The sequence below is a fragment of the Drosophila innubila genome (genome assembly GCF_004354385.1).
Source record: "Drosophila innubila isolate TH190305 chromosome 3R unlocalized genomic scaffold, UK_Dinn_1.0 2_E_3R, whole genome shotgun sequence".
NCBI lineage: Eukaryota > Metazoa > Arthropoda > Insecta > Diptera > Drosophilidae > Drosophila > Drosophila innubila.
Genome location: NW_022995380.1, coordinates 12,726,050 through 12,751,242, shown reverse-complemented (window position 1 = coordinate 12,751,242; position 25,193 = coordinate 12,726,050). Strand labels below are relative to the sequence as shown.

General features: G+C 37.7%; 1 protein-coding gene across 1 annotated transcript; it reads left to right on the top strand.

The window, feature by feature from the left end:
- Positions 1-17,306: 17,306 nt before the first annotated feature.
- On the top strand, positions 17,307-20,078 carry LOC117790379. Its single transcript, XM_034629816.1, has 2 exons — positions 17,307-17,379; positions 17,420-20,078. The coding sequence occupies exon 2, from the start codon at positions 17,434-17,436 to the stop codon at positions 19,972-19,974; it is 2,541 nt and encodes an 846-aa protein (XP_034485707.1). The 5' UTR covers positions 17,307-17,379; positions 17,420-17,433; the 3' UTR covers positions 19,975-20,078.
- Positions 20,079-25,193: the final 5,115 nt, after the last annotated feature.

The following is a 25,193-nucleotide window of genomic DNA, read 5'->3' as shown; positions in this document are numbered from 1 at the left end:
GCTCGAATAACAGCAGCTGCTTAGGATCTCTTCAGATTTGCTTTAGAAGTTTTACCTGCTTTTAAATAATAAACTAAGATACATCGGTGTAGATTGTTCCAATTTTTTTTATATATGTCACATAGTTTATATCTATCGAGGTTGTATAAACCGGAATTCATCGATTTAGGAAATTTTTAACCAATGCGCCAAAAACGACAATCGACTGTTTCAAAAAACGGGCAATGCCGGCTTAACTTATTATATGTTATAGGAAACAAATTCAGCATGTTGCTTAACTCCTACTGGGATAATCGCTACACATTCTAGTTGCGATTGTAATTTCCTTCTTGTTCAATTTGGCTATAATATTTTGATGGCTTCTATTAAGCAGTCATAAATGTTTATAAGACCCAAAGTAAATGCTCGACTCTTGGCAATGTCATTAAAAAAATTTTCTGTTATTATCCGAGCGTCATTAAAATGAAAATGAAAATTTGCTTGACATGGCAAAAAAATGTGTCGACAATTGGCAATTTTCTTGATTTTATAGGCAACTTCGAAAAGTTGCCTCTAATTGGCCGGATTTGCGGTGACTATCAAAGGCACTTTTTATGCCACGAGACAAGACGTAGATAAAGGGTAAAAGAGACGGGGGTCTAGTCAACTTATGGTTAAACTGTGCTGAAGTCATAAAGATTTTTATATATTTTTTTCTTACAACTGGCGCCATTTTAAAATGGAGAACATTTTAATGAAATTATAAATTAAATCGTTCTTCCAACGACTTTTATTGACTCCACTTCGAAACAGTCAAAGACTTTTCTCAAGTTTTCTGTACACTTTTCAGACTGTGACGATGCCAACACCTACGGTTTTACTACAATACTTCCAATACGCATAAACATTTCTTAAAGTTTTCTTTTGTATTTAATTTATGCACATTTCAAAGGTTGTCTCTTTTTTTCTCCTTCTTTTCGACTGTGGCGCATGCGCTACGATTTGTTACAAAAGATTAGATATCATGTGCTGTTCAGAAAACTATATAACTGACACAGCCAAAATATTTTAATAGCTCACACACATCAATTTTTTATAATTTTCATGCTTGAAAACGATTTGAAAAGGTCTGAGGGAAGGCGTGGCTAAGAGTAGATGGAAAAAGAATTTGAATTCTATCTAAAAAAATATTTGAGTAACAAATATATATTAATAGAAACAGTTTTTGAAACATACAGAAAAGAGTCTTCCATTACCTGAATCGTACTATATTTTGAGCTATTCTTAATTGTAATTCCAAATAATTAAAGGTAACAATTTCAATTCAAATTTTAATTAGCTGACTATCAAAAAGTTTAGCTTTTGTTTGCGATTTCATTTGTGGAGTATAATTTTCTCTTATTCTCCATGGAGTTCTCAGTCATTGAAATGCTATGCAAATTTCAGTTAAACAACTTTTACATTACAATTTTCCACACTGTCACCCCATGGTTGCCCATCTAATACCCCAACTAATTAATGAAAGTAAATTAATTTATACGTAAATTGTTTTGTTTAGAAACTGTCTTTGGCTATGGTTTGAGTTTCTGTTTGACTTTGGGTTCGGGTTCGGGTTCCGGTTCGGCTCCGGGTTTGGGTTTGGGTCACCTTTATCTACGGCTTTGTTCGTCTACGCGCCCTGAATGTCTAATGAGAGTGGAGAGAAGCAAAGTGTTTCTTTCCTTTCCTTTCCAGGTGCTGCAATTGTCTTTTTTTCAGGCTTGTCAAGTGGTATTGTTGTTGTTGGACAACAATTTAATTCGTCGTGTAATTGTTGATTTGGTTTTTCGACTCTTACTAGAACGTGGGAGCTTTGTTTGTTTCAATTCAAAGAGATAACTGTCTCTCCGTTGGGTATTATCGGCTTTGAACCTTAGAGTTTTCGAGCTGTTGACACAATAATGCGGGAGAAAGGGAATTACTATATTATCGAGGGTAGGTAAAGTGCAAAACTATCTTTAAATTGCTTATACGCATAACGTGAAATTTAATTTAATAAAATTACAATCCTATATACAGTGTTCATTTGATTAACATTGTTAAGTTGACAAATTTCGGAATTTCCAAATACAACGCATAAACATTGCAATTTCAGTTCAATTGAGACTCAATTGATGCTCAATTATGTTAGCTAAATGGTAAATGCCACAAACAATAATGTGGTATGCTGTGGCAAGCTCATTAAGTGGTGATTGCGAATTGTCTAGAGTTTGGTTTTTGGCCCCATTATACTGTTGGCCAGAACAAGCGCATAAAGCAATTATTTGCATACTGGAGAGCGCAAACAATGAGCCCAAATTGCTGGAGTCCAAAACACAGGACACAGGATACTCAACTCGAACACTCGCTCCAAACGATGGCACAAACACGATAATAATAAGAAGTAAAAGTTGAGTTTGAATCACCAAAGTTTTAATACTCTAGCATATTGTTAACAAGATACGAAATTATAATAGTTTTAAATACATTTGTGTAACTTGATTCAATTGAAGATATTTTTCAAAAATAAATATTTTTAATAAGATACACTTTTTTTTTAGTTATCTCATATATATATCAATTTATTTACGAACTAGTTTCCTTGTAACTAATATTTTCGTAGCTCATCAATATGATTATCAATTTATCTAAATATATAAATTACTTTAGTTTAATAATACTTTAATCACAAGCTCATTATATCATTGAAAAGAGCATTAAATTGTACAGTGTACACCTACACCTCACCATAGGCAGCAGATACTCGTACGTACCTCAAACACCCAAAACAACCCACAGCCACACTCATAATCAGAAACGGAGTGGGTGAGTGCATTCATTCATTTATTCAATTGTGGCCACTTGTTAGGACAAAGCCTGGCCAAGAGAGCACAATGGCTAGCAAATTTGGCCAGCACATTAACTCATTTGTTAGGTCGTTGATTGTCGTCGTCATCGTCGCTGATTTGTATCTCATAGATACACAGGAGCCGGGCAACTGGATGGCGTCTTCGTCCTTTCGGTGAACTGATGGCCTGGCTGACTGCTAGACTGCCAGACTGACAGACTGACGGAGTGGCGCTGTCAGGCGCATTTGAAATTGGAATTGGAATTCGTGGGCGCAGCTCTATAGAAACTATGAGAGGCAACTTGGCGGCGCGTGTTTTGTGTAACTGACATTTGCTTTTGTGCGGCATCCATAAGATACAAAAGTTATTTGTGTTTCTGTTATGATTCTTAGAAGCTGTTGTTGCTGTTGTTCTTTGCTGATGATTGCGCATAATTGGGTCACATGCTTGTCAGGAAAACGCGTCGAGTCTACTGCCTCTCTCGCTCTCTCTCCCGCCCCTTCTCCATATTTGCAATTTACGAGTACTATATGTATTTGTCTTTTCGTTCATGTAAAGGCGAATGGCAAAAGATTTTCATTAAAACTGTCAGTTTTTCTTTTTACAACATCTCGCTCTCTCTCTTTCTTTCTCCCACTTTCCTTCCCTCTCTTTAAATTGCTTTCTTCTTTTCTTATTGCTCGGCAACAGCAGCAAAAACTTTTGTCATTTATTTTACATTGCTCGTTACTTATACTCTATTTGAGCTAAATATACATAAGCTATCTCATTAGCTTCGTTAGTGTTAAAAAAAATACATGATGTATTTTAAAATGGAATTGAATTTTATTTTATGTATTTATCTCTGTGCCTTATTTTTGTAAATATCTCCAAGGACTATGTTTTTTATATAATCATTTTCTGGCTTCTTACGAGCCTGTCTTCAAGTTTGGTTGGTTCTTCTTTAATTTCCTTTTGATTTTAAATTAATTTTCTTTCATCATTATACCATAATCTACATCTCTTCCATACCTTCGGACAACTCGATCTCTCTTACAATGTTTATAGGTTACTCCATTTTTCCTTGTCTTTTTCAATGATTCGCTCAGTTACTATGTTCCCGATTCGCTCAGTTACTATGTTCAAATTTTCTCCCCTCTTCAATATCTGTACTTTTCTATTTTTTCAGTATCGTTATCTTTCATACTTGTCATTTTAACTATCCCCCTCTCTTAAGATATCTCAGTCCCTCCCATTTCTTTGATATCCTTAATCTAAGTTCTTTTTCTCTTTCTTTTCTTTTCACAATATGTATTGCTCTTTCTCTTACCCTTGTTCTCTTTCTTTTTCTATATCTATCTTTTATCTAAAGCTCAATCTAATTTTTTTTTTATTTCAATCTCTATATATTTCTGACATCCATTGTTTCCTTCTTGTATTCCTTTTCTTCCGGTTGAAGAGCATTTCAATCTTCGTTTATTCTAAAATTTGTCATTTCGCTGTTTATTTTCTTTTTGCCATTTCGTGCTTCTGATTGCGTACACAATTTTTTGCCGATTTTTATTGTGTGCCTCGTCGTTTATTTTGCAGTGCATAATTTATGCCTGGTCTCTTCTTCTTCTTCTTCTTCCTCCTCCTTTCATCCTTCTCCTTCTCTTTCTGTTTCTTGTTCAGTTTCCCCTTTCTTTCTCTGCTTCTCAACACTGTCCCCATCGCTCTTTTGTCATCTCTGTGGCGTCGCCATTTTTTGCTTTTCCTGTGCCTGAACTCAGTCTCCACTTTGGGTCCCGGCTCTCTTCTTTGGCCATAGCTCTCATTCTCGTTCTGGCTCTGGCTTCTGGTCCGGATTGAGTGTCCAGTGCCCGGCGGAAATGTATTTACACCAAACGTTCATAAAATGGCGGCCATAAAATAAAGTTTTAACGGATGTTTACGCAATGCGCATGAATTGTTCAATATTGACAAGACAAGAAAGCGACGATTGGTCCTCCGTGGCCCCTGTGGACTCGTGGGGCTTTTGAAGGAGTAAGAGGGGATGGAAAATCTGAGCTATTGAAATTTTAATGGGTCTGCTGTGTGTGGATTGAAACTGGCAGCTGCCAGTAATGGTGGACACTTTAAAGCTCTGGAGATCTTAAAGTCCGAGAAGAGGTCATTAATATACATCTTGCTAAGAGCAGTTAGTCCTTAAAAATTAAAAAGGCATTTAAAAGTAATATGGTAAGGCCTAAAATTATAATTGTGTTGTAATGTCTTTCATATAGGAACCATGTTCAAGACTTGAATCTTTTTTAAATCAATTCTTTTAACACAACAGTTGTATAACTTCGCACCTATATCTAAAAATTTTGAAAGGATATAATGTTTATTTTCACAATATTTAGTTAAGGTTTCAAATAATTAACTAAAACACATTTTGACCTAAAATGTATACAAATTAATGACAAATTTTGAAATTAACTCGCAATTTATATTATTTGCCTGTATAAGAAACTTTTAGGTTTACTTAAGTGAACCAATTTATAAATTATTACACTTCGATTCAAAGTTATAAGATTTCAAAACAAAAATGTATGAAACCATCCAAAAGCTGTTTTAAATTGGAACCAAAGGAATGCACACATCGTTACAGAGAACATTTTCCCAAGAGTCCTTCATAAACATGCATTAATCCCAAACAGAAGCACCCCAACCCTTTTGGATGCGGTTTCTTTGAATACTGCTCAAGTGAAAACCACAAATCTCTGCAACTTTCAACTGCAATTGGTTGTAATTAAAGGCAAAAGCCCGCATCCATCAGTATTTGCAACCAAGTAACTTGATGCGGCTCCTTGATGGGTTCAGGCGGACGGGGACATGTGCTAATGACAACATGATTATGGGCTGCCAGATAAAGCGACAGGCGACCAAAGCAACATGGGTCTAGATGCGAAGGACGAAGGCGAAAATACGAAGTAACGCCCACACAGTTATGACAGTGACACTGACAAAGCAACCAGGGTCAGGACGAGGGTTGCCAACCAATGTTGCCCTGCCAATGCAAAATCTCCACGAGCTAATCATTGAATGAAGATGGAGATGTCATTGCCAATTTCAGTGTCGCGACCCTTGAGCGATAGTCAACTTTACGCACAATAAATTTTTCATTCGTTGTCATTAAATCATTTCGACTGCGGCTCCAGAATGAAGCCAAAAGTAGATGAAAGCAACTAAATAACAGAGAATGCTAAACTAGCGGATACCCTTAGAAATTGATAAAAATTAAAACCATAAAGTAAATAAATATTTGATTTTGGTAGAAAATATTTTTAATTGGCGCAGGATTCTCAAAAGCAGCTATAGGAAAGACATCATAATCTTATAATCATCATTTCTTATAAACATAATCGTTAGTAAATCTTCTGGAATAAAGATGCAAAAAAAATTTAACAAATTAAGTTTTTTCTTTTAAAATAAGAAATGCACTTAAGATAATAAAAAAAGGATATTATGTATTTATAGCACCCTAATTAGTTTTTTTTTCTGGGATGAATGTTCCTTCCCTTAATACATTTTAATAATTACAGGGTATAAGTAAGAAGCATAATGACAAGCAACATGCTGCAAGTGTCAGTGCAGACAGGAAAACGGATACGTATTGGTGCAGTAAGGAAGTTTGGCGCAATGGCCGACGCCAAAAAGTGGCAGATAGACTGAGAGACAGAGATAGACAAAGAATGAAAGAGAGAGAGAGAGATATAGAGTGAAATGACAACAAATGGGGGGCAAGTTTTATTTTAGTACATGCATCCGAGAGCCGGAGCCGAAAGCCGGAAACGGATGTGGGTGCGAACAACTTAAAGATGTCTGCCAAGAATAGCGAGAAACAACAACATAACAAAGGACAATACCGATGAGAAATGTCACAGAGAATGCGACAAAAGCTGTTGGCAATGTAAATTATGCAAAACAGTAATAAATAAAAAAACAACTGTAGAATATGGTTTTCTATTAAAATTCATTTGCCGCAATATGATAAATGCCATTTGGGTGCAAGGAGGATTCAAAACCAAAGAAAATCACTTACAGCAGACGGCTAACAATTTTAATAATGAACGAAAATGCCCAAAACGCTAACGCCCAGAACTCAAATGCAGCAAGAGCAGCGGCAACAGACGCCGTTTGTGGCAGGAGTTGGATAAAGGGGGCACCGGAGGATAGAAGGACACGTGGCAAAGTCATCGTCAACGACGGCACACTTCATAAATTTTGGCAGCGAGCAGTTACAGTTAGTTATGATTGCCAAAGTCAACGACAACAACACCAGTAAACCGAACAACCAAACAACCAAACAACCCAACAACGAGGCGGATGTCCGCCCCGACTTATGTACTATACATGCATCCATCCCCCTCCGCCGCCTCCGGACGCGCTTCAGAAAACAGGAAGCAAAGCCTTGGCAGGCAACCGCAGTGGCCCAAAAGTAAATACGGAAGATTTTCACCGGGGGCACAACTCTAAAAGCCTCAAGCAAACAAAACAAACGCCAATGCCAATCCCCGACTCCTCCCCTCAGTTGCCGGCAGTGGATTTAGTGGCAACATTGTAGCTGGCGAGGATTGGTGCGGCTGCCGCAATCAAATCATCTGCCAAGTTTATGATTTATTTAACTTTTTTAATTGACTTTTTCCGAGCAGTGCCAACGACAACAACGACAACAGCAACAACAACAATAACAACAACAGCAAGAACAACCCCCAACAATGAGACTGCGTGTGAAAGGATAATGCCAGGGTCTTCACTTGCAGTCGCTCCTTTTGCAAGGAAGTGCGTCATATATGAACGGATATCGAGGTGTATGTGTGTGTGTGCGCACACTTTTGGGGATGTTGTTGTGTGTTGTGTTGTGGGTGTAGACGACGCGCGTTTGTTGCAAATCCGGTTGAGTCTATTTATTTGAATGCCTATTTTTTTTATGCTTATCCGGTTGCTTTAACATTTACGTTCCTCACATTTCTCATGCCTCTTCTTCACTTTCTTGTTTCATTTACCGCTTAAAAATACTTTTGATTTATGTTATGGTAATTGTAGAGCTGAAGAAAGTGAAATGCAGAGGAAGCTAAGGAACACTGCGGATTGGTATAATCGTAAGCTAAGGAAGTTATTGCGTAGTTGCTTAGGAAATTTTATAAATCAGCTGCATATTGAAACACTGTACTGTATTGAAGGAATTTATAATCCTGAACTTTTTTTGTGTTAAAATTTTCTTATCATTTAGCTATTTAAATTCCAATTCCAAAGTTTGAGACAATACTTAAGATATTATCTTAATCGTTCCTCTTACTTTATTTAGTTGTATTCTCTAGTGATGTAAATATACATCGAAATATTGCCAGCTCGATTTTTGCAAAAGCGTTTATCGAGTACTTCAACTCGATGATATTGCTGACGATCTATCGAGTTGATTAGATCGATTACCAAGAAAAATCAACAACTTCCTGGGGCTTGTTAATCGTGTTAAATTTGCAAAATTATGTTTGGTCGATCAATTTTAGATGAACGACCGTAATACGACCTCCAAATTGTCAAAGTTTGAATAAGGCATTAAAACGATACCAGAAAAATTAGATTTGTAATAAAAGTATGCGTTTATTTGCTAATTACAATTGCGTATTGATGTTGAAAAAAAAATTTTGAGACAACTCCATATTTGCAACTCGATCTACTATTTGCCGATATATCGACAACTCGATACCAATTTTTAGCGATTTCCTATTTCGATATAAAACTCCATATAAAGTTTGGACTTACATCACTAGTATTCTTATTCCTCAGGCTCAAATTTTGACCATTTAGCAAAGTACGCATTGTTTTCCCATATGCAAGGATCTGTTGAATCTCAAGATTCTCAGCATGAATCGCTGTCTGATCGTTTACCGTGAAGCTGGGGACTAATTTGACAGCCAACTAGCGCCAGCACCCAAAAAGGAGCTCAGAAATACCCGAAGCCTTAAGGCCCTTCTTAAGAGTGCACCACACACATTCAGGCTGAAAAATAAAAATGAGAAAAAAGGTTAAACCAAAAAGTCACTTGTCAGTCTGGAGGCAGAGAACTTTCAATTTCTGGAGAAGAACCAAGAAGATCAGTTTGAGTTCTTCAGCCAAAATATAATTTATGAGGGAACAACATTTGATGTATACATTTGAAGCTTTGTTGAGACACAAAAATGATTTTGATGGACATTTAACAAAACGACACCAGATTCAATCCGCATTCTGGCAGGACAGAGATTGTTGAAGATTTCAGGTGAGTCGGAGTCCGAGTCCGATTCGTAACTGGAATCCAAGTTCTGTTCTCTTCGATGGCAATACCCGCAAGACAACAACAAAAAAGTCAGCATATTTCATATTTTATTTATTATTTAGAAAGGGTTCGCTGCATAAATCAAATATGAAATGAGTACGACATAACAACACCAAAGTCAACTCAGAGTCTGGACTCGCTAGAATCCAAGACTCAGTCGCAATATCGACGTTGTCCAGCAACCAGCATATAAACTGAAACTCCAAATGGGAAAAAAAATGAAAATAAAACCAGCGCAAAAATCAAAAAAGTTCCCACATGTTCACAATTTTTGTACACATTACTTGTACCTTATGGAAACGGGCGATGAAGTTAAAAAATAAAACAAAAAGCAAACCAAACCCACAGATTTGCAACCTTAGGCATAAAATATCATTCATTGAACATAATGCCAAGGAACTGACGCAGTTTTGATGCGCGAATTTTTGCACTGACAAAAGTTTTGACAGTTTGCCTGATTGTTGATAAATGGAAACAAATGAATGAAAAGGAAGCGAATATATTTATAAAAATGAGAATGTGAGTCATATGTATAAGCAAAGTACTATAACTGGTATTATTAAATACTTAAAAAATGCTAAGAGCAAAAATCGTATTACATTTAATTAGTCAAGAAACTAACTATAGTAGGAGCTAGATTTTGCCATCTTGGCAGGGTGACTTATTTGGATACCATACTGTTAAGCATAACAATATCGAATTTATGAATTTATTTTAGATACAAAAATATCTGGTCTTATAAATTTCTTGTATTATTCTCCTAAAAAAACTCACGAGTTGTGTACTCTAATTTCTGTATATGATTCATAAAATTTTTTTTATAGCATAGATTTTGTTGTACGCCTTTACAAATATTTTGCATGAAATTATATATGTGGGCTTATATATAATTAATGTACTAAAACTAAATTCAATTTGACTGTATTGTTAAAAGTATTTTTATTCATATTCATATTCAGTTACAAATTTAAAGTAACCACTACAAATTGTTAACAATTTTATTTTCTTTAAATTAACGCTACGAGATTTCTCACAGTGCAGCTGGCTGTGACAAGAAAGGGTCACATGCCACATTCTGCAGCAGCAGCAGAAGCAGCAGCGTCAATGGCAACAACAACAACAACAACAAACAGTCAAATGTTGTGTTGGTATTTTTGCGTCACGCGTTGCTTAACTTGTTGTTGTTACTGTTGTTGTTGTTGTTGCTGGTGATGCTGTTGCTGAGGATTGCTTGCGCCTGCGCACACGCCTGAATGCGACGCGACGATATCAGTAAAATGATCGCAATCTCAACACAAAATTTGTGTTTGGCGCAGACATTTTTACTGCGCCTGCGCTTGAGCCGGCGATTGAGTCTGAGGCTGAGTCTGAGCCTGAGCCAGGAACCTGGAATCTGGAACCAGGAATACTGGACCTGCTGCTGTTGCTGTTACTCCCAAGTCCCAAAAGATGATGAAGATGAAGCAGCAGCAAATCTGCTAGCAATGCGACCAATATGCCCAGCCCATGCCCCAACCCCGCCGATGCAGCCCCTGTCTGCCTCTCTGCGGCACAGAAGGAGAAGGAGCCACCAAACAACCGGCCAAACAACGAAACAACCAACAACGTCGTGTTGTCATAATGAATGGTGGAGCTTAAGTCATTTCATTTTGAAACTGAGTCTGAAAACTGGGAACTGGCTTTGATTTTTTTATAGTTCTGCTGGCGCCACGAAATATTAAATTACGCGCTGCTGTTTGCTGCAACAGAGAGAGATAGATAGAGCGAGACAGAGAGGGTTGAGGCATGTGGCAAGCTCTCAATCAGTCCTGTTCCTAATTTCGCGCATTCTTATAAAAACTAATTAGAATCGAATCAATTTTATTTAACCATTTGCTGTGTCGAATTCCACATATTGAAATAACATTCAAAATTCTACTAGCAAGAGAATTCAAATGGATTTGACCATATTTCAAAACGGATTCGCAGCTTGGAATGTAGTCATCTAACCAATCTGTACTGTCCCTTTGAGACACATTCCACATACGCCGTGTGTGCCCGTCGAGTCTGAAATTAATAACATAAACATTGCGACTGCTGGCCATAAAAACTGCGAGCGATTCATTGCAAATCCAATCGCAATAATTGAAATTCCAGATCGTATAATTAATAAGTTAATTCCACAAACTTCCCCCACGCATGTTCCCCCCTTTGACACTTGGCCCTCAAACATATTGAAATGTTTGTTTTGCATAATTACATTGGCGCTCTTGTTTGGCATTTTATGTTGGCTTTTTATGGCCCCATGGTTAATTTCATGTCAGGAGATTTTATGATTTTATGTGGCCCAAGAGTGGTTGCCAACCAGACAGTGGGTTACGCTCAAATTGCGGCTGACTGGCCCGCAATATGCGGAACATTAAAAAGGTTAAAGTTGAGGCCATTTAATGATTATGAGTCGAGTAACTTGAGATTGGCTTTTGGAGCTCTCATCATAATTATGTGAACACTAATTGCTCTGATAACACATGAGAATCGTAGCATTCGCTATAGAGAAATAGGCGAATGTTGTTGTGGAAAAAGTATGAGAATTGGAGAGAAAGGTTGCAGCTGCATGTGAGAAAGCTCATTGCACTCAATCATAACAATTACGACTGTCACTTGGGCTTTCTTTCCCTCTCTCCATCTCTCTCTCTCTCTCTTGCTTTTATATGCGCACAATATATTTAGCAGAAATCAAATAACGATAAAAAATCACACGAATATTAATTCGCAGAATTGCAAAGACCTTCAAGAGGAGTCAACTCAGCCAGGCTCTAAACGGTTACCCCTTTTGCCATTATAAAATTTATAGTTGCGGTCTGGCTAGACCGCAGACCCTGGAACCTCGTTCAGAGCCTCGGCCCAATGCCCAATCTCCCAAACAGCTGGGACTACACTGCTGACCAGCGCTTGAATCGTGTGAGAATGCCATGAGGCTGGTGTTGGGCCACATGTGCCCCCAAAAACCAGACAGCCTGGTTGCCAGCTCAACCCCGGGTTCAACAGCGATGTGGCCGAGAGCTGGCAAAGTATTTTAGCCCAAAACGACACACAACTACTGGCCAAATCGCTGGAGTCTAATGCCAGCCGGTGTGCCGCTGACTGGGCTTTTGTTTTTGCTCATTTTTATGCGAGCTACTTCCATGGAAGTGACTTAAGCCAAACGTAGCAAATATTTTTATATACGAATACGAACAGCATACTCGTAGACTACAGACTTATCGCCGAACAAGATCAATATGCACGATATCAATATGCTTCGCTTTTGCTTTTGCTTTTGCTTTGCTTTTGGTGTTGTTCCTTTTGCTGAACAAGATGAACAGACACACAGCTTCAAGACCAAAAGCGGGGGAGCAACAGCAAACCAGCTCAAAAAAAAAAAAAAAAATACAAAAAAACAGAGCAAAACATTCAAAATTTGTTAGCATATGAGATGTGTTCTTAAGTAATAAGATGGACGACTACAGAGCAATGCAATGGACAAGTTTTACAAGCTGAGTTGGGTAACTGCAATATAGGAATTATTTGCGGAAGCATAAAACTTAAGATACTCATGCTAATCAAACTTAAAAATATTTAAAATTTTTCCGATTTAAATTGAATATTCAAAATAAAAGGAGAAAAATCTCATAACGCTTAAAAGAACGATGCTTTTAAATAGGAATATATATAGGTAAATACCATAAATAAATCACAATATGCCATCAAAGTTAGTTTACATTTATAGTAAGATATTCGTTTAATAATTAATAAGAAGTGTACTTCCACGTTTAAGAATTATTTCCATATGTTCAATATAAAAAGTTAAAAAGTTTCCTTTAAGAACTAAAACATATCTTATCCTTCTATATTGCAGCTGAAATAAAAATTTGTAAAAGTTGTTCACCCTTTTTATCGTGTGATGACTAATTGCTTAACAAGTTAACAGAAATGTCTGTCAGTTGGTCGAGATTTGTCGCGCTTGTCACTATGATTAGCCCGTTTTAATTTTGTGTCTATCGGTCATGCGGTAATTTCGCGGAATTTCAAAAAGCCAACAGAAAATATGCAATGACTGCTATACAAACATTTTGAATGCCCCAAACGACATCAACGACGACTACAATGATGATGATGATGATGATGATAATGATTACAGTAGACAATTTTTTTGAATACCCTTAGGTAGGGTATCTTAACTTTGCCATGATATGCAAAGCTTAAGCATTTAATTGTCATAATATTGTTAATTATTTCAGTTTTTAAGAGCGTAATCAGAATAGAGTAAATTATTCTACAATCCATATAAGAGCTTCCACGAGACACTATGAAAAGGGTATCCTCCGTTCAGTAGTACTCAGCTAACCTTTATTGTATTTGTAGTGCTCTTTGTGGCATTTGCATATTTTAAATGTTCGCGCGCGTTCTGCACGTTTTACAACTGCAAAATGTTATCGATGATTGCCAGGTAACGATGCTGGGAGCAGGGAGACTGGTCAGGTTGGAGGACCTATGGACCTGTACAGGCTGTGGGAGGAGAGTCATGATGCTGTCTGAGGTCTGAGCACCTTTTCATAGTTGTCCCTGTTTGTTGTTGTTGTTGTTGTCAAACAATTGTCACAACGTGTTGGCATTCACACGAACTTTATGTTTTGTCAACACCTCGCAATGTTATTTTACTTTTTTTTTAAAGAAACGCGCGCATGTCAAGGGTTAAAGCTTGACTGGGTTATAATACAGCTCATCAGCTGATCTAGCGAGAGAGAGCGAGAGTGAGTGAGGGATAGAGAGAGATGGCAACTGCTGATTTGGCCTACCGCATTGCCACACACACGCATAAATAACATTTTTCTGAAGTGCTGTCAAAAATGCAGCGGCAATTTTCAATCAAAGTCTCATCATTCGCATTCCTTTTGTCAGCTCCAACGAGCCGGCTAGCTCCATTGTGAAAAAGCAACACCCGTTCTGAAGGGTTCCTCAACTGCTGCTCATCCGTGGCTAATAATAATAATGAGCGGAACACAGACTCGCGATTGTTCATTGTATCTGGCATCTTATTCTCTGTTTTCCCCCCTCCATCATCATCATCTGACTTATCGTTATTATATTTATGGCACAATTTTGTTTTGGCATAATACATAAAAAAAACACTTGTGCCTCGCCGTAGCTGACAAGCGGAATATCTTTTTTCTCGCGATCGAACGATCGATCGATCGTTGAAATCATTGGAAAACTGTTGCTCCCTGATGATCGTTGGCTGAATAGATCACTCAGTCGCAATGAATTATTGATGGACTGACAGTGGAAAAAACACACATCTCGCAAGAGATAGATATGAACGGAGAGAGAGGGAGAGCGAGTGTGTGTGTGTGTGTGTGAAAGAGAGTGACAAAGAAAGAGATAGAGCTTTGACTTTAATGTGGCAGGCGAACCGATCGATACATCCAATCTTCAATTTGCGATCGTCTTTGTTGACTTTGTCAACATTGTGTCTCGTCTGTCGCTTCGTCCTGACCACAGACTTGTTCTCATTCGCCTTACCCGCTCTCAATCCCTTTCCTCTTCCAGCATTGTGATATATTGTTTCGGTAGCATTTTGTTAAACGTGATCAATTTTTAATTACCCATCATCCATCGATCGTTGATCGTTGATCGGCGCTCGTCGTTTGTCGTTTGTCGTTCGTCGTTCGTCGTTTGGTCCTTCCACGATCCACGTATCAATCGCACCGCAGAATTGTAACCAGCACGTTTTGTCGCATGTCATTCAACGATTTATGCTCCTCAGCTCCAATCGAGCCGACTGAGCGACTTTAATAAACGTATCTTGCCGCTTTTGGAGCCGACCTCAACTTCAGTTCAGTTTTTAGTCTCAAGTTGGTGCTGAAGCTGCCTGATTGGAGGCTACTTTGTTGACTTTGTAGAGCACTGGCGCTCAGCAAGTGTGTGCGTAAATTTTTAATTAGCTTTGTCTAATTAACACTTGGAACAGCGAAATAAAATGTGCTGGCTGCAGGCTGTAAGCGTGCCATCTAAAGGCGTGAAGAACAAAAGGTAAATGGGCGAGATGATTCGAGTTGAAGTTGAAATAGTTACTAATTTAGGGAGGTCGATGACTTAAAATACTTGCAGCGATCTCTGCGATAGACACTAATGAGCATAAGCCCTACAAAATAAGAGAAACAATTCATTTCTGAGGATTGTCTTTTTATATAGTAGGCGAGAAGTCCTAATGAGTTTATTTTTATCAGGTTCAATGCATATTTTTTTTTTTTAGAAAATAATGCCACCGTTTGTATTTTCATAAGTTAATACCAACTACAACATTTATTAAAGTATTTGCACTCTTTATAAAGCGAGTTATCACTCTTTATTTAATCGCATTTTTAGAACAAATTAAGTTCCGCTAATTCAATTTAAATTTAAATATTTAAATACAATTCATAAGTAATTATTTATTTTGGACTCTCTAGCTTATAGTGTCCACAAGTTTATTTATTTCAATTCCCTTTTGAACTATAATACATATAAGATCCCAAGCTGCCTCTAATCGTCCCTATTCTACAGCTGTCTTAAGTTCCTTTAGCTGTATCCCCCATAAAAATGCATTGTCTTAAGAGCTGTTCTTAACTTTCTACGCAAGTGTTCCCATTAGCCTGAACAACTTTCTTACTGCTCTGTTAGTTTCTCTTTTGTTTCCAGAAATTATAAAAAGCATATGCCAGACGTAGTTGTTCCACCTTTTACCCAACTCTGCCAGCTCTGTCGGCTGCTCTGCAGAACAACATAATTTCTACAAAAATGGTCTAAAAGCAGACAACAAACCCACGCCCATTTTGCCGCCAAGAAGCAGTCCGATCCAAGTCAGCATGGTCTTTGGCTACGAGTGGCCCCGAGGGCTGTACGGTAGGCAGCTAAATTTTAAATAAACGCCCACAGCACGTGCCAAGGAACAGAAGGAGTCTGAGTCCAAGTCCAAGACCAAGACCAAGACCAAGTAGTCAGATATGGGCAGCCAAGCTGGCTGGCAAGTCGTCCGAACTTCTTTTGCCACTTGAGTTTTGTAGTTTGGCTTCATTTTGACTCCTCGGCAGCTCCTTTACAGCTTTAGTTCGACTCCTCCTCGTCTGTTGTTTTTTATTTATTTTGGTACGCGCGCTGCAACAAATTAAAAAGTAATTCCCAAGCACTGCATAATTAGCTGTTAAATGACACTAATGGCCATGGTAACGGATCGGCCTTCCAGCTTCCAGCGGCACCTTCTCAAAACTAACCTCCTACTTCTCTCTTTTCCCTTCTCTCTCAAATCAAATTGAAGTGCTCCGGACTGCAGTTTGGGGAGCGCGTTGTGTGGGCACGTAAAGTTTTTGGTAATGCCACTTTACATTTCGTATACTCTAGACAGGAGCATTACTAATTTTTCGAACATTTTGCTTGTAATTTTTTCCGAACTGAATCTAATTTTCTCATGGTGGTAGAACTTGAATTCTCTTTCTGAAGGAAGAGTTAATGTTTCAAAGCAGTTGAACTTGATATCAGATGAGACACTTCTAAACCTTTAAAACCTTTTCCTTTTCACCTTTTTTGCCTCGTTTTCCTTTGGATTCTTAATTATCTATATTTCATATATGTGTGCTTTTTTTTACAGGAGAAAAACCATTAAAAAGTTTATAATTTTTATTAGATAGAGTCATGAAAACTGTATCAAGTTGTGTATTCAAAATTTTAAGAATTTAAAAAAATCAAGAATATTTAAAAAAATATTGAGAAAATAAAATATTTAATAAATATAAATAAATAATAAAGTTACCTCTTTCTAATATTATAAATAAATCATCCACTGTAAGGGTATACAAAATTCGTCACTCTAAACAACTTTCCCTACTTATTTTCACTTTATTTTTTTTTTTTTTTTTAGCGGTTTGGTTGCACTAATTGAGTAGACGTCGTGTTTCGTGGCACATGGCTCTATGTTGGGACTTTGCTGTGTGGCTCCCTTCTGGCTGCCAAGTTGTTGTGCGTGGTGTTGTTGTGTGGCATCGGTCGGCAACCAAATTGATGATTGTGATGAAAGCAAAGGTCTTTATTGTGATGAAATGTATGTATGTAAATGATGATAACGCAGCTTCAGTGTTATTTGTGTCAAAGTTTATGTACAACAAACACACAACATACAACACCCAGAATCTAACTGTAAGCTAGAGCATAATTAGTGGTAAGCTATCTTCTATGCTTTATCAACTGTGACATCTCCGCACATGTCTCGTGATGCATCGTTCCTCGATTCATGAATCATCATCGGATGCCGAAGAACTTTCCCACACCGATTATGAGGATAACGATCACACTTCATATGAACAGAAACAAGATGATAACTGGCAGGATGAGTACAATAAAGAACCTAAACAGAAGATCAATTCGTTGCCATATGGTTATGCCTCTGATAATAGTAATGATAGCTTGTATAACAGATGCTGGCAGCGAGCGGAACATTATGTCCAAGATTTTATAAAGGAACAGGATGCAGCTAATGATAAATTCAATGAACCTAAAGCTACTTTGTCCAGTCGTCGAAAAATGCATGTTCCGAAGTTCGAAGAAGAGAAAACCGAAAATTATCAGAGAATTAGTTCAAGGAAAAGTCAACAAATTGATTGCAATGATCGTTCAGACACAGAGTCACAATTGTCGCCATCCTCAAGTGATGAGTCGAAAACCTATAGTCAAGTGTACAGTGAAATCTTCGAAGAATCTAAAGCGCGACAGAAGAAGGCTGAAAAAATCCGCAGAGTCTATAATAACAATAATAATCGAACTCAACACTGGGTAGAACATATAGGTGAGTATGATATGGATGATTGTACTACGGAAGCTTCAGATCGGAGTGACAAAGAATCTGAGGAGAACTTTAAGGAATCGGAAAATGAGCTTGATTATGAAACTCTAATCAAAGAACAATTGGATGTCATAGATCAATATCAGAATGATCCACTTGGCAGTTTTAGAAGCTGCATTGAGGAATACATGTTTAAAATAGATAAAGCTCGAAGTGGCAAAGAGAAACAAACTACAAGTGCTAGGCGATCAGAGGAGAAAACTAAGGAAAGTAATGCAACTGATAGAAGCACTCGTTCCAATTTGATCAGCATCAAATCTTATGCTCAGAGTCTCGACTCTGAAGGTAAATCTTCGGAAAGGAACTCAGTTGGAAAATGTTTGGTGGATAATGATCTTAACGTAAATTCCACTGAAATACTGCACTTCGAGCACTGTGAAATTTACCATGTTAAGCGACCTATTAAAGATCTGGAACCAAGAAAATTTCATTCAAATGATAACAAGAACATTCCAAATGAAGAAATTTTCTCTAATCGTAGCAGGTATTCATTGGTAAAAGATTGCAGAGAATTCTCGAATAATGGGGAACGTGAAGACAGAAAGCAGAATCCGACTACAAACAGTCAATTCTCAGATGAGTCCAATCAAAATGTAGAAAGAAATTCAGAACATTTTGTTGAACAGATTGAAGAAGAAAAGTCCCAAGATACAAATCAGTCTGCAGATAACTCTTATCAATTGGAAGCTAAAAGTTTCGTTGAAGACTGGAAGTCCCAGAGTAAAATTTCTGATATAAGCGAGTCCTCTGAAAAAAAATCATATGAAAGTGAAACTTCATCAAATCACATTAAGGTGCAAAAATCACTAAGGACTCGACATAGACTAAACAAATCTGAAAGGGCTTCCAATAACAGTCACAAGTCTCATCATTTGCCAACAACTTCAAGCCCTAGCAGCAGGATCCGTAGCCCTTATGAAGATAGTTCTGATAGCACCAATAACTACTATTTGAGTAGCAAAAGTTTGACTTCTTCAAGTTCCCATTCCCAAAACAGCAGCAAAAGATCTCGTAATGCAAGATCTTTAATAATCACGCCTAAGACATATGAAGATCGCGCCTGTAGTCCCATTAAAATAAAATCCAGTCGTCAAACCAATCAGAAGATAAGAAAACAAAGTGAAAGTGTTGGGGAATCAGGTGATACCGATGATGATGATAATCATAAAATAACTGAGAGTTCCAGTTCCAGTTCAAGTAAAGCTGAGCTAAAGCAACAATACTCACAGGTAAGTATAAACAGCGAGGACAAAGGCCTACAATATCCCAGCGATGATGAGCTGCAAGATTCAATAAAATCCCCAGTAAGCAATAAGATGAGTGTACCATGTTTTAAAGTATACGATTTGGATAAGGCGCTGCTGGAAGTACCCAGTGATTTAAAAGGTAATGCGATCATGTTTGATAACGAAGACGAATTGCTGAACATAAGTCTGAGCGATGACGAGTTGCAAATGCAAGCAAAACTCCAGGCAGCTATCTTGAGTGACCGCAAGAAAGACATCAGCTCTCGGAATAGTAGCTACAACTCAATTCCGAGTGCGGATAGAAGTAGCATTTGTAGCATTTCCAGCTATGAGCCAAGTGAGCGATTCTATCGTCGCACCCAGGCTGAGGTTGATGATGACGACAATCCGATTGAAGATGCTGATGATTCTGAGCCGATGACTTATAAAAAGCATGTATCACGTTTGGCAGAGCGAACACTGCGAGCTTGTACCAACTATTACAATGAGGGCATTAAACTCAAACCGGAGCTGGATCAGGAACTAAACGAAAAGGTGCAAATGCTCTATAACTCGGAAATGCGATTTAATACAGTTAAGAGGCAAAAACAACGAGATGATTTACTTAAAGAGTTCAATGAGAAGCTGCAGCGTCAGCTGAAGTCAATTGCTCCAAGGTTGCAGTGACAGATGACATAGATTACACACATCATACACATTTTGTGATTATATATTTTGTAACTGAGAAAATGTGATAAAGTTGTGCTTATCAAAATAATGCTCACGAAATGGAAACAATGGGTTAAACGATGGGCTAAATGTTGTAGAATTTCGATCTCTTTATTTTTATTTGTATTTGTATTTTCTTGTGGCAACTGCAATACTTGAAACTTTCAGCAACACGACAGACAGCCGCCTTCAAGTCTGGCCCTGCACAGGGCATAAATCAGTTTTAGTGCAGTCCAAGGGTCTTGTTGAAGGCAGTCCCTGTCTTCCTTGCCTCTCAAGTGGTCGCAAGAGGTAAGGGACGGAGAGAAGAGGGATCCACCTCTAGCATAATTAGGTATGTGAGCTCTGCCCCTGGGCTACTGTTAGTCTCGCATCTCTCTCTCTCTCTCTGTCGACTGGCTGCCCCGTGTTGCACATTCATTTTCTTCACACATACTAAATATGCAGCACTGTTGTTTACAACATCCCCCAATCTGACAGTCAGACAGTCGGACAGTCGGATACTCAAGACATTCAGCATAGATATTATGTTGGGGGTTACACTATAGTAGCTGCAGCGCTGCACTCTTAATTGTTGCTGTTGTTGCTGCTGCACTGCCTCCTATCGATCCCCTTTAATTGCTAACCAAACACAAGTTTCCACATTGAATGAAGTGAGCTCTAGACAATTGCGAGCAAATATTGTTTTAAGGCACATCAACATATTTCACCTGCCCAATGAGAGCTCACATGATATCTCCAAATATCTCGTAGATTTTATAATGATGTGCCGCTCGATATGTTTATAATTTACGATACAAACTTTCTGTATCTGTGTATGTGTGTGTGTGTGTGTGTATGCGAGAGAAATGTGTATTTTCATAGGGAAGATTTTTGATAGTTTTTCTGCTAGAATAAATACACTTGAAGGGCTTTCGGATTCGATATCTGTTGCAATGCAAAAGTGAAGAAAAAGTGCAGTCAATACTTGGTATAATCTTTTATTGGGTTACCCAATTCATTTCAAGTGCCTGTCGAAAACTAAACCAAAATATGCTCTCAAGTGTTGATAAACAGTATATTATTTCGAATATTTATATTGTATTAAAGAGTATTTTTTTAAATCCTTTTTTTTTCCTTTTTAGTTATGCAAAATATATTCTCGTCTACAACTTTCTTTATCTTGTATTTTCTGTGTACCAGTGTACCAATGTCATAAGCGCTCATCCATCTTTAAATTTAAGGAGGACAACTTAACTTAACTTCCTTAAATTTTTTTTACCATATTGTAAGCATTTCAGAAGAGTTCTTTCAATATCTTTAAATATACAGCATATTATTATCCATCTTAAACGGTCAGGCCATTTTTCTGTCTAAATTTTTAGTTTTTGCTCATTATATTTTAGCTTCTGTTAACTCTGTTATATTTTCCATTTACCTACCACTGTCTTCTCACGATAATTCCCACAATGATTGACCTAAACCCACTCGCACTGTCTTAACTACCCACCAAAAGATGAGCTGAAGTTTGCATTCCCAAGCCCAGTCCACAGATCAGAGCATGGGACAGAGGACGGCATAATTTCGACAATTCCCTTCATTTATTATGAAAAATGCACTCAATTTATATGACTTGATTATAAAGGTCTTCGCAAAGCAGTGCTATGTATATTTGCTTAGGCATTGACATTGGCCGAGTGACTATCCATTGGATTCCATGTGCCTAAACATTCGCATGGTCAACGGCAACAACAATTGCTGCAGGCGCACCCCACGCCAATTTATTAAAGCCAACACCACATGGCAGATGAAGGCACAGGTTCTCCTTGCAGCTAATATGAAAAATGGCACGAATCTGCAAAGTCGCATATGCAAAATGCATAATTCATTTAACATTTTGTAAATCATTTGTTTGAATAGCACGATGACGATGATGTCTGGGTAAGCTAGGGAAGCCTTTTCAGCAGTGTAGCAAAAAAATAAAATTAAAAAAAAAAACAACCTGTAACCATCCAACACAATCTGCTGGCCAGTTAAACTATTCGTCTGCCCTGACAAATCGGGCCAGAGTAAAAGAGTCGACGTATCCATGTTGCCATTCTTCTTCAGTCGGAGATTCAGTCTTACCGTCCAACTAACTCCTTGGTCCCTGTTTCTTAACACAATGCTGCTTCATGACGCTGCACAAATATAATTTCGCAACTGTCTGCACATGGGCCAAAACGAAACGAGACGCACGAAGCCAGGCTCCAGAGCTCAGTGCCAAGATCTCAGAGTCAGAGTCAGAGTCTGAGTCCCAGTCACAGTTCCAGTCTCAGACTCAGTATCCGAGTCGGTCCTTGCTCCAGTCATAAGTCACACGCGACTGCAACGACTTTTTGGGCTTGGTATTAACCCTTTTTTTTTTTTTAGTTTTCTGTATTCTTTATTATTTTTATTATTATTTGTACATTTCGCGTTTTTGATTCCTGTGAAATTTGCATGCGCTCCAACTCCAACTCAAGCTAATTTAGTTTTGTGGTCTCTTATTGAAAAATTACAAAGATTTTGATGTGAGAATGTGAGTGTGGCACATTGGAGCAGCTGTTGTATGTGTCTGTTGTCCAGTTCTTCTTGGTAACTTGGGAAACTCTGTAATTTTAATGATCTTCGCCGCTGACATCGTAACTCAATATATCGCCATAGAAACGATCTTTCCAGACAGCTTGGAAGCAGCATCGTCTCCACATCCACATCCATACAATTTATCATTTTATTTTTTGTTGCTGCACTTTGAAAACTAATTAAGTTTCGGTTGCGTGTGGCCTGGGTGGAGGTGTATGGGTGTGTGTGTGTGTGTGTGTGTGTAACCATTGTAATTTGAGTTTGGCGTAAAATTTTGTATCAAAAAACTATTAGCCAAGTGTTAAATCCATCATTAAGTAAGAGTATTGTGGTGCCAATGCGTCTGCCTCGTTCGACAGTCGATTATCGATTGTGTTGATTGTGCTGAGGGGTGTGGCGCATTGTTTTCATCGTTTTACAAATGAAATGTTAAGTTGCGTGGCTTTTTAATTTACTTTGAGTCTTTTGTTTGACTATGCCAAGTCAAGGATAACTTTACTGGCGGCCTTATAGATCTTGACCAAGAGAACAAATCAGCCAAAAGCCACAACAATGACGTGTTGTGTGAGAATAAATCGATTGTTGTTTAGTATCTGTAGTCAAGCCAAATTACTCCAGAAGGGGTATCCTTAAGGGATGCAGTTTTGGTAATGTATGGTATATAGAATTATCAAGTGCATTGAAAACTCCATTTAAAGCAACGTAACTTAACATAACAATTTTTGAATTTGTGTAAGGGAATCTCAAAAGTTTTATTTATTTTATTAAAAAATGAAAGCTTTTTTGACAATCAATCAAGTTAATTAATGAAATTTTCCCACCTTTGTCCATTCTTGCCTTATTTTTCCCTTGACACTTTTTCACAAATTTCAAACTGTTATAACTTCATCAAATTTTGACCGATTTCCTTGCGGAATGTCAAATTTTTCATTATTTGGTCTCTTATTTAATTCTGCATAAATATTGGAAAATTAAATTTTTCTTGTTTTTTAAAGTGTTTGACTATCTGTCTAGGTATTCTACTTACACATGGTTCTACAACTAATTTTCTCATTATATTTTTGATTACCTACTTATCTTATTTTACTGAGTATACTTAATTATTAACACACTAACTTATTATACATTGAAAACTGCCAACCGCAACCAAATTAGTTGACCACAAAAGCCAAATGACAACTGTATAAATAACTTAAACTATAACTAGCTTTTGGAAATGAATTGATGTTATTTAAATTGTCGTATCGTTTATTATATTTTAAACCCAACAGCCCGAAAAATAGTAACTACAACAGCACAACAACAACTACAACAAAAGCGTGCAAAATGTTTAACTGTCCTCAGCTGTCGCTGTCAACAGTCGCCTGCCTATTGCCCGTTGTGTTTTGCTCTCTCTCTCTCTCTCTCTCTCTCTCTGTCCTCAGTCTCTCACTCTCTTATTCCATGTGCCAATCCGGGTCCTATGAGCGCTCGACGCCAGTTTCCGACGTCAATTTATAAACGCGTTCAGTTTAAATTGCAACAAATAGTCGCTCATTGAAACTTAAATTGTGCCGACACAAAGTGAACGGGGAGAGACAGACAGACAGACAGACAGACAGAGAGAGTCAGCGAAGGAGACGGGGAGAGACCCTAGTCTGCCATGTTAGAAAGAGATGGAGCATTCCTACAATGGGTGTAGAGCTTTGTGTCAACAAGTTTTTTGTCTGTGGCGCTTTTTGGCCATTTTTTTGCCTGAGCTCAAATGTTTGTCAGTTGTTGATGTAGTTTTGTTGTTTTTTGTTGATCAGCTTGTTGTTGTTGTTGTTGTTGCTATTGGTGAATTTTGTGTGGTCGCAGTTTGATTTGTTTAAAGCTTTGCCATGGGAAAAAACATTTCTGTCTTGCCATTTAGACCAACTGTGTGAGTGGTAAATTTTGCTGTGGAATATATTTGACTTGAATGGTTTTAACTGCATTCAAAGTGATTGAAATATGTGTGGTAAATTAGTATAATTAGCGCTATTGATAGCTGAATATGATTAAGCAAAATAGGATGTATCAGATTTTACACATGTTTGAGTAGTTCAACACACCAGAAAAAAAAAGTAGAAGAGAATACCAAAGTTAATTGCAATCCAACAACAGTTCTCTGGTTGTTTTTCTTTCTTTAATTTCAATTCGAGAGTTTCCTAGGGGTTCATCAAGAGACAGAGGCAAACGTACCTAGTATAGACGTAGCTAATTTTTTGTCAGACAGCAGCAGCGGCAATATAATTTCTTTAGATTAATCCAATCGATTTCTATTCAATAAATCAAAATATGAATTCGTTATGCTCACATACAGCGCACCTAACAACTTTGCCTAGCTGCCGCAGATGGGGCAACAGCTACCTTCTCCTATGTCTCGACTCTCGACTAGCTATTTTTCTGCCCCTTCTCCGTGAATGTGTGTGTGTGTCAGTTTGAGGCACGTAACAAATTGTTGGGTTAATTAAAAAAACATAAATCGTTTGATTTCTGTTACTCGTGGAGTGCTAACAACCGTGGCCGAGCTTGACGGGCCTTTCATCACTTGAAATAGTATTTTATTGCCAAAAAAAAAAAAAAAGAAA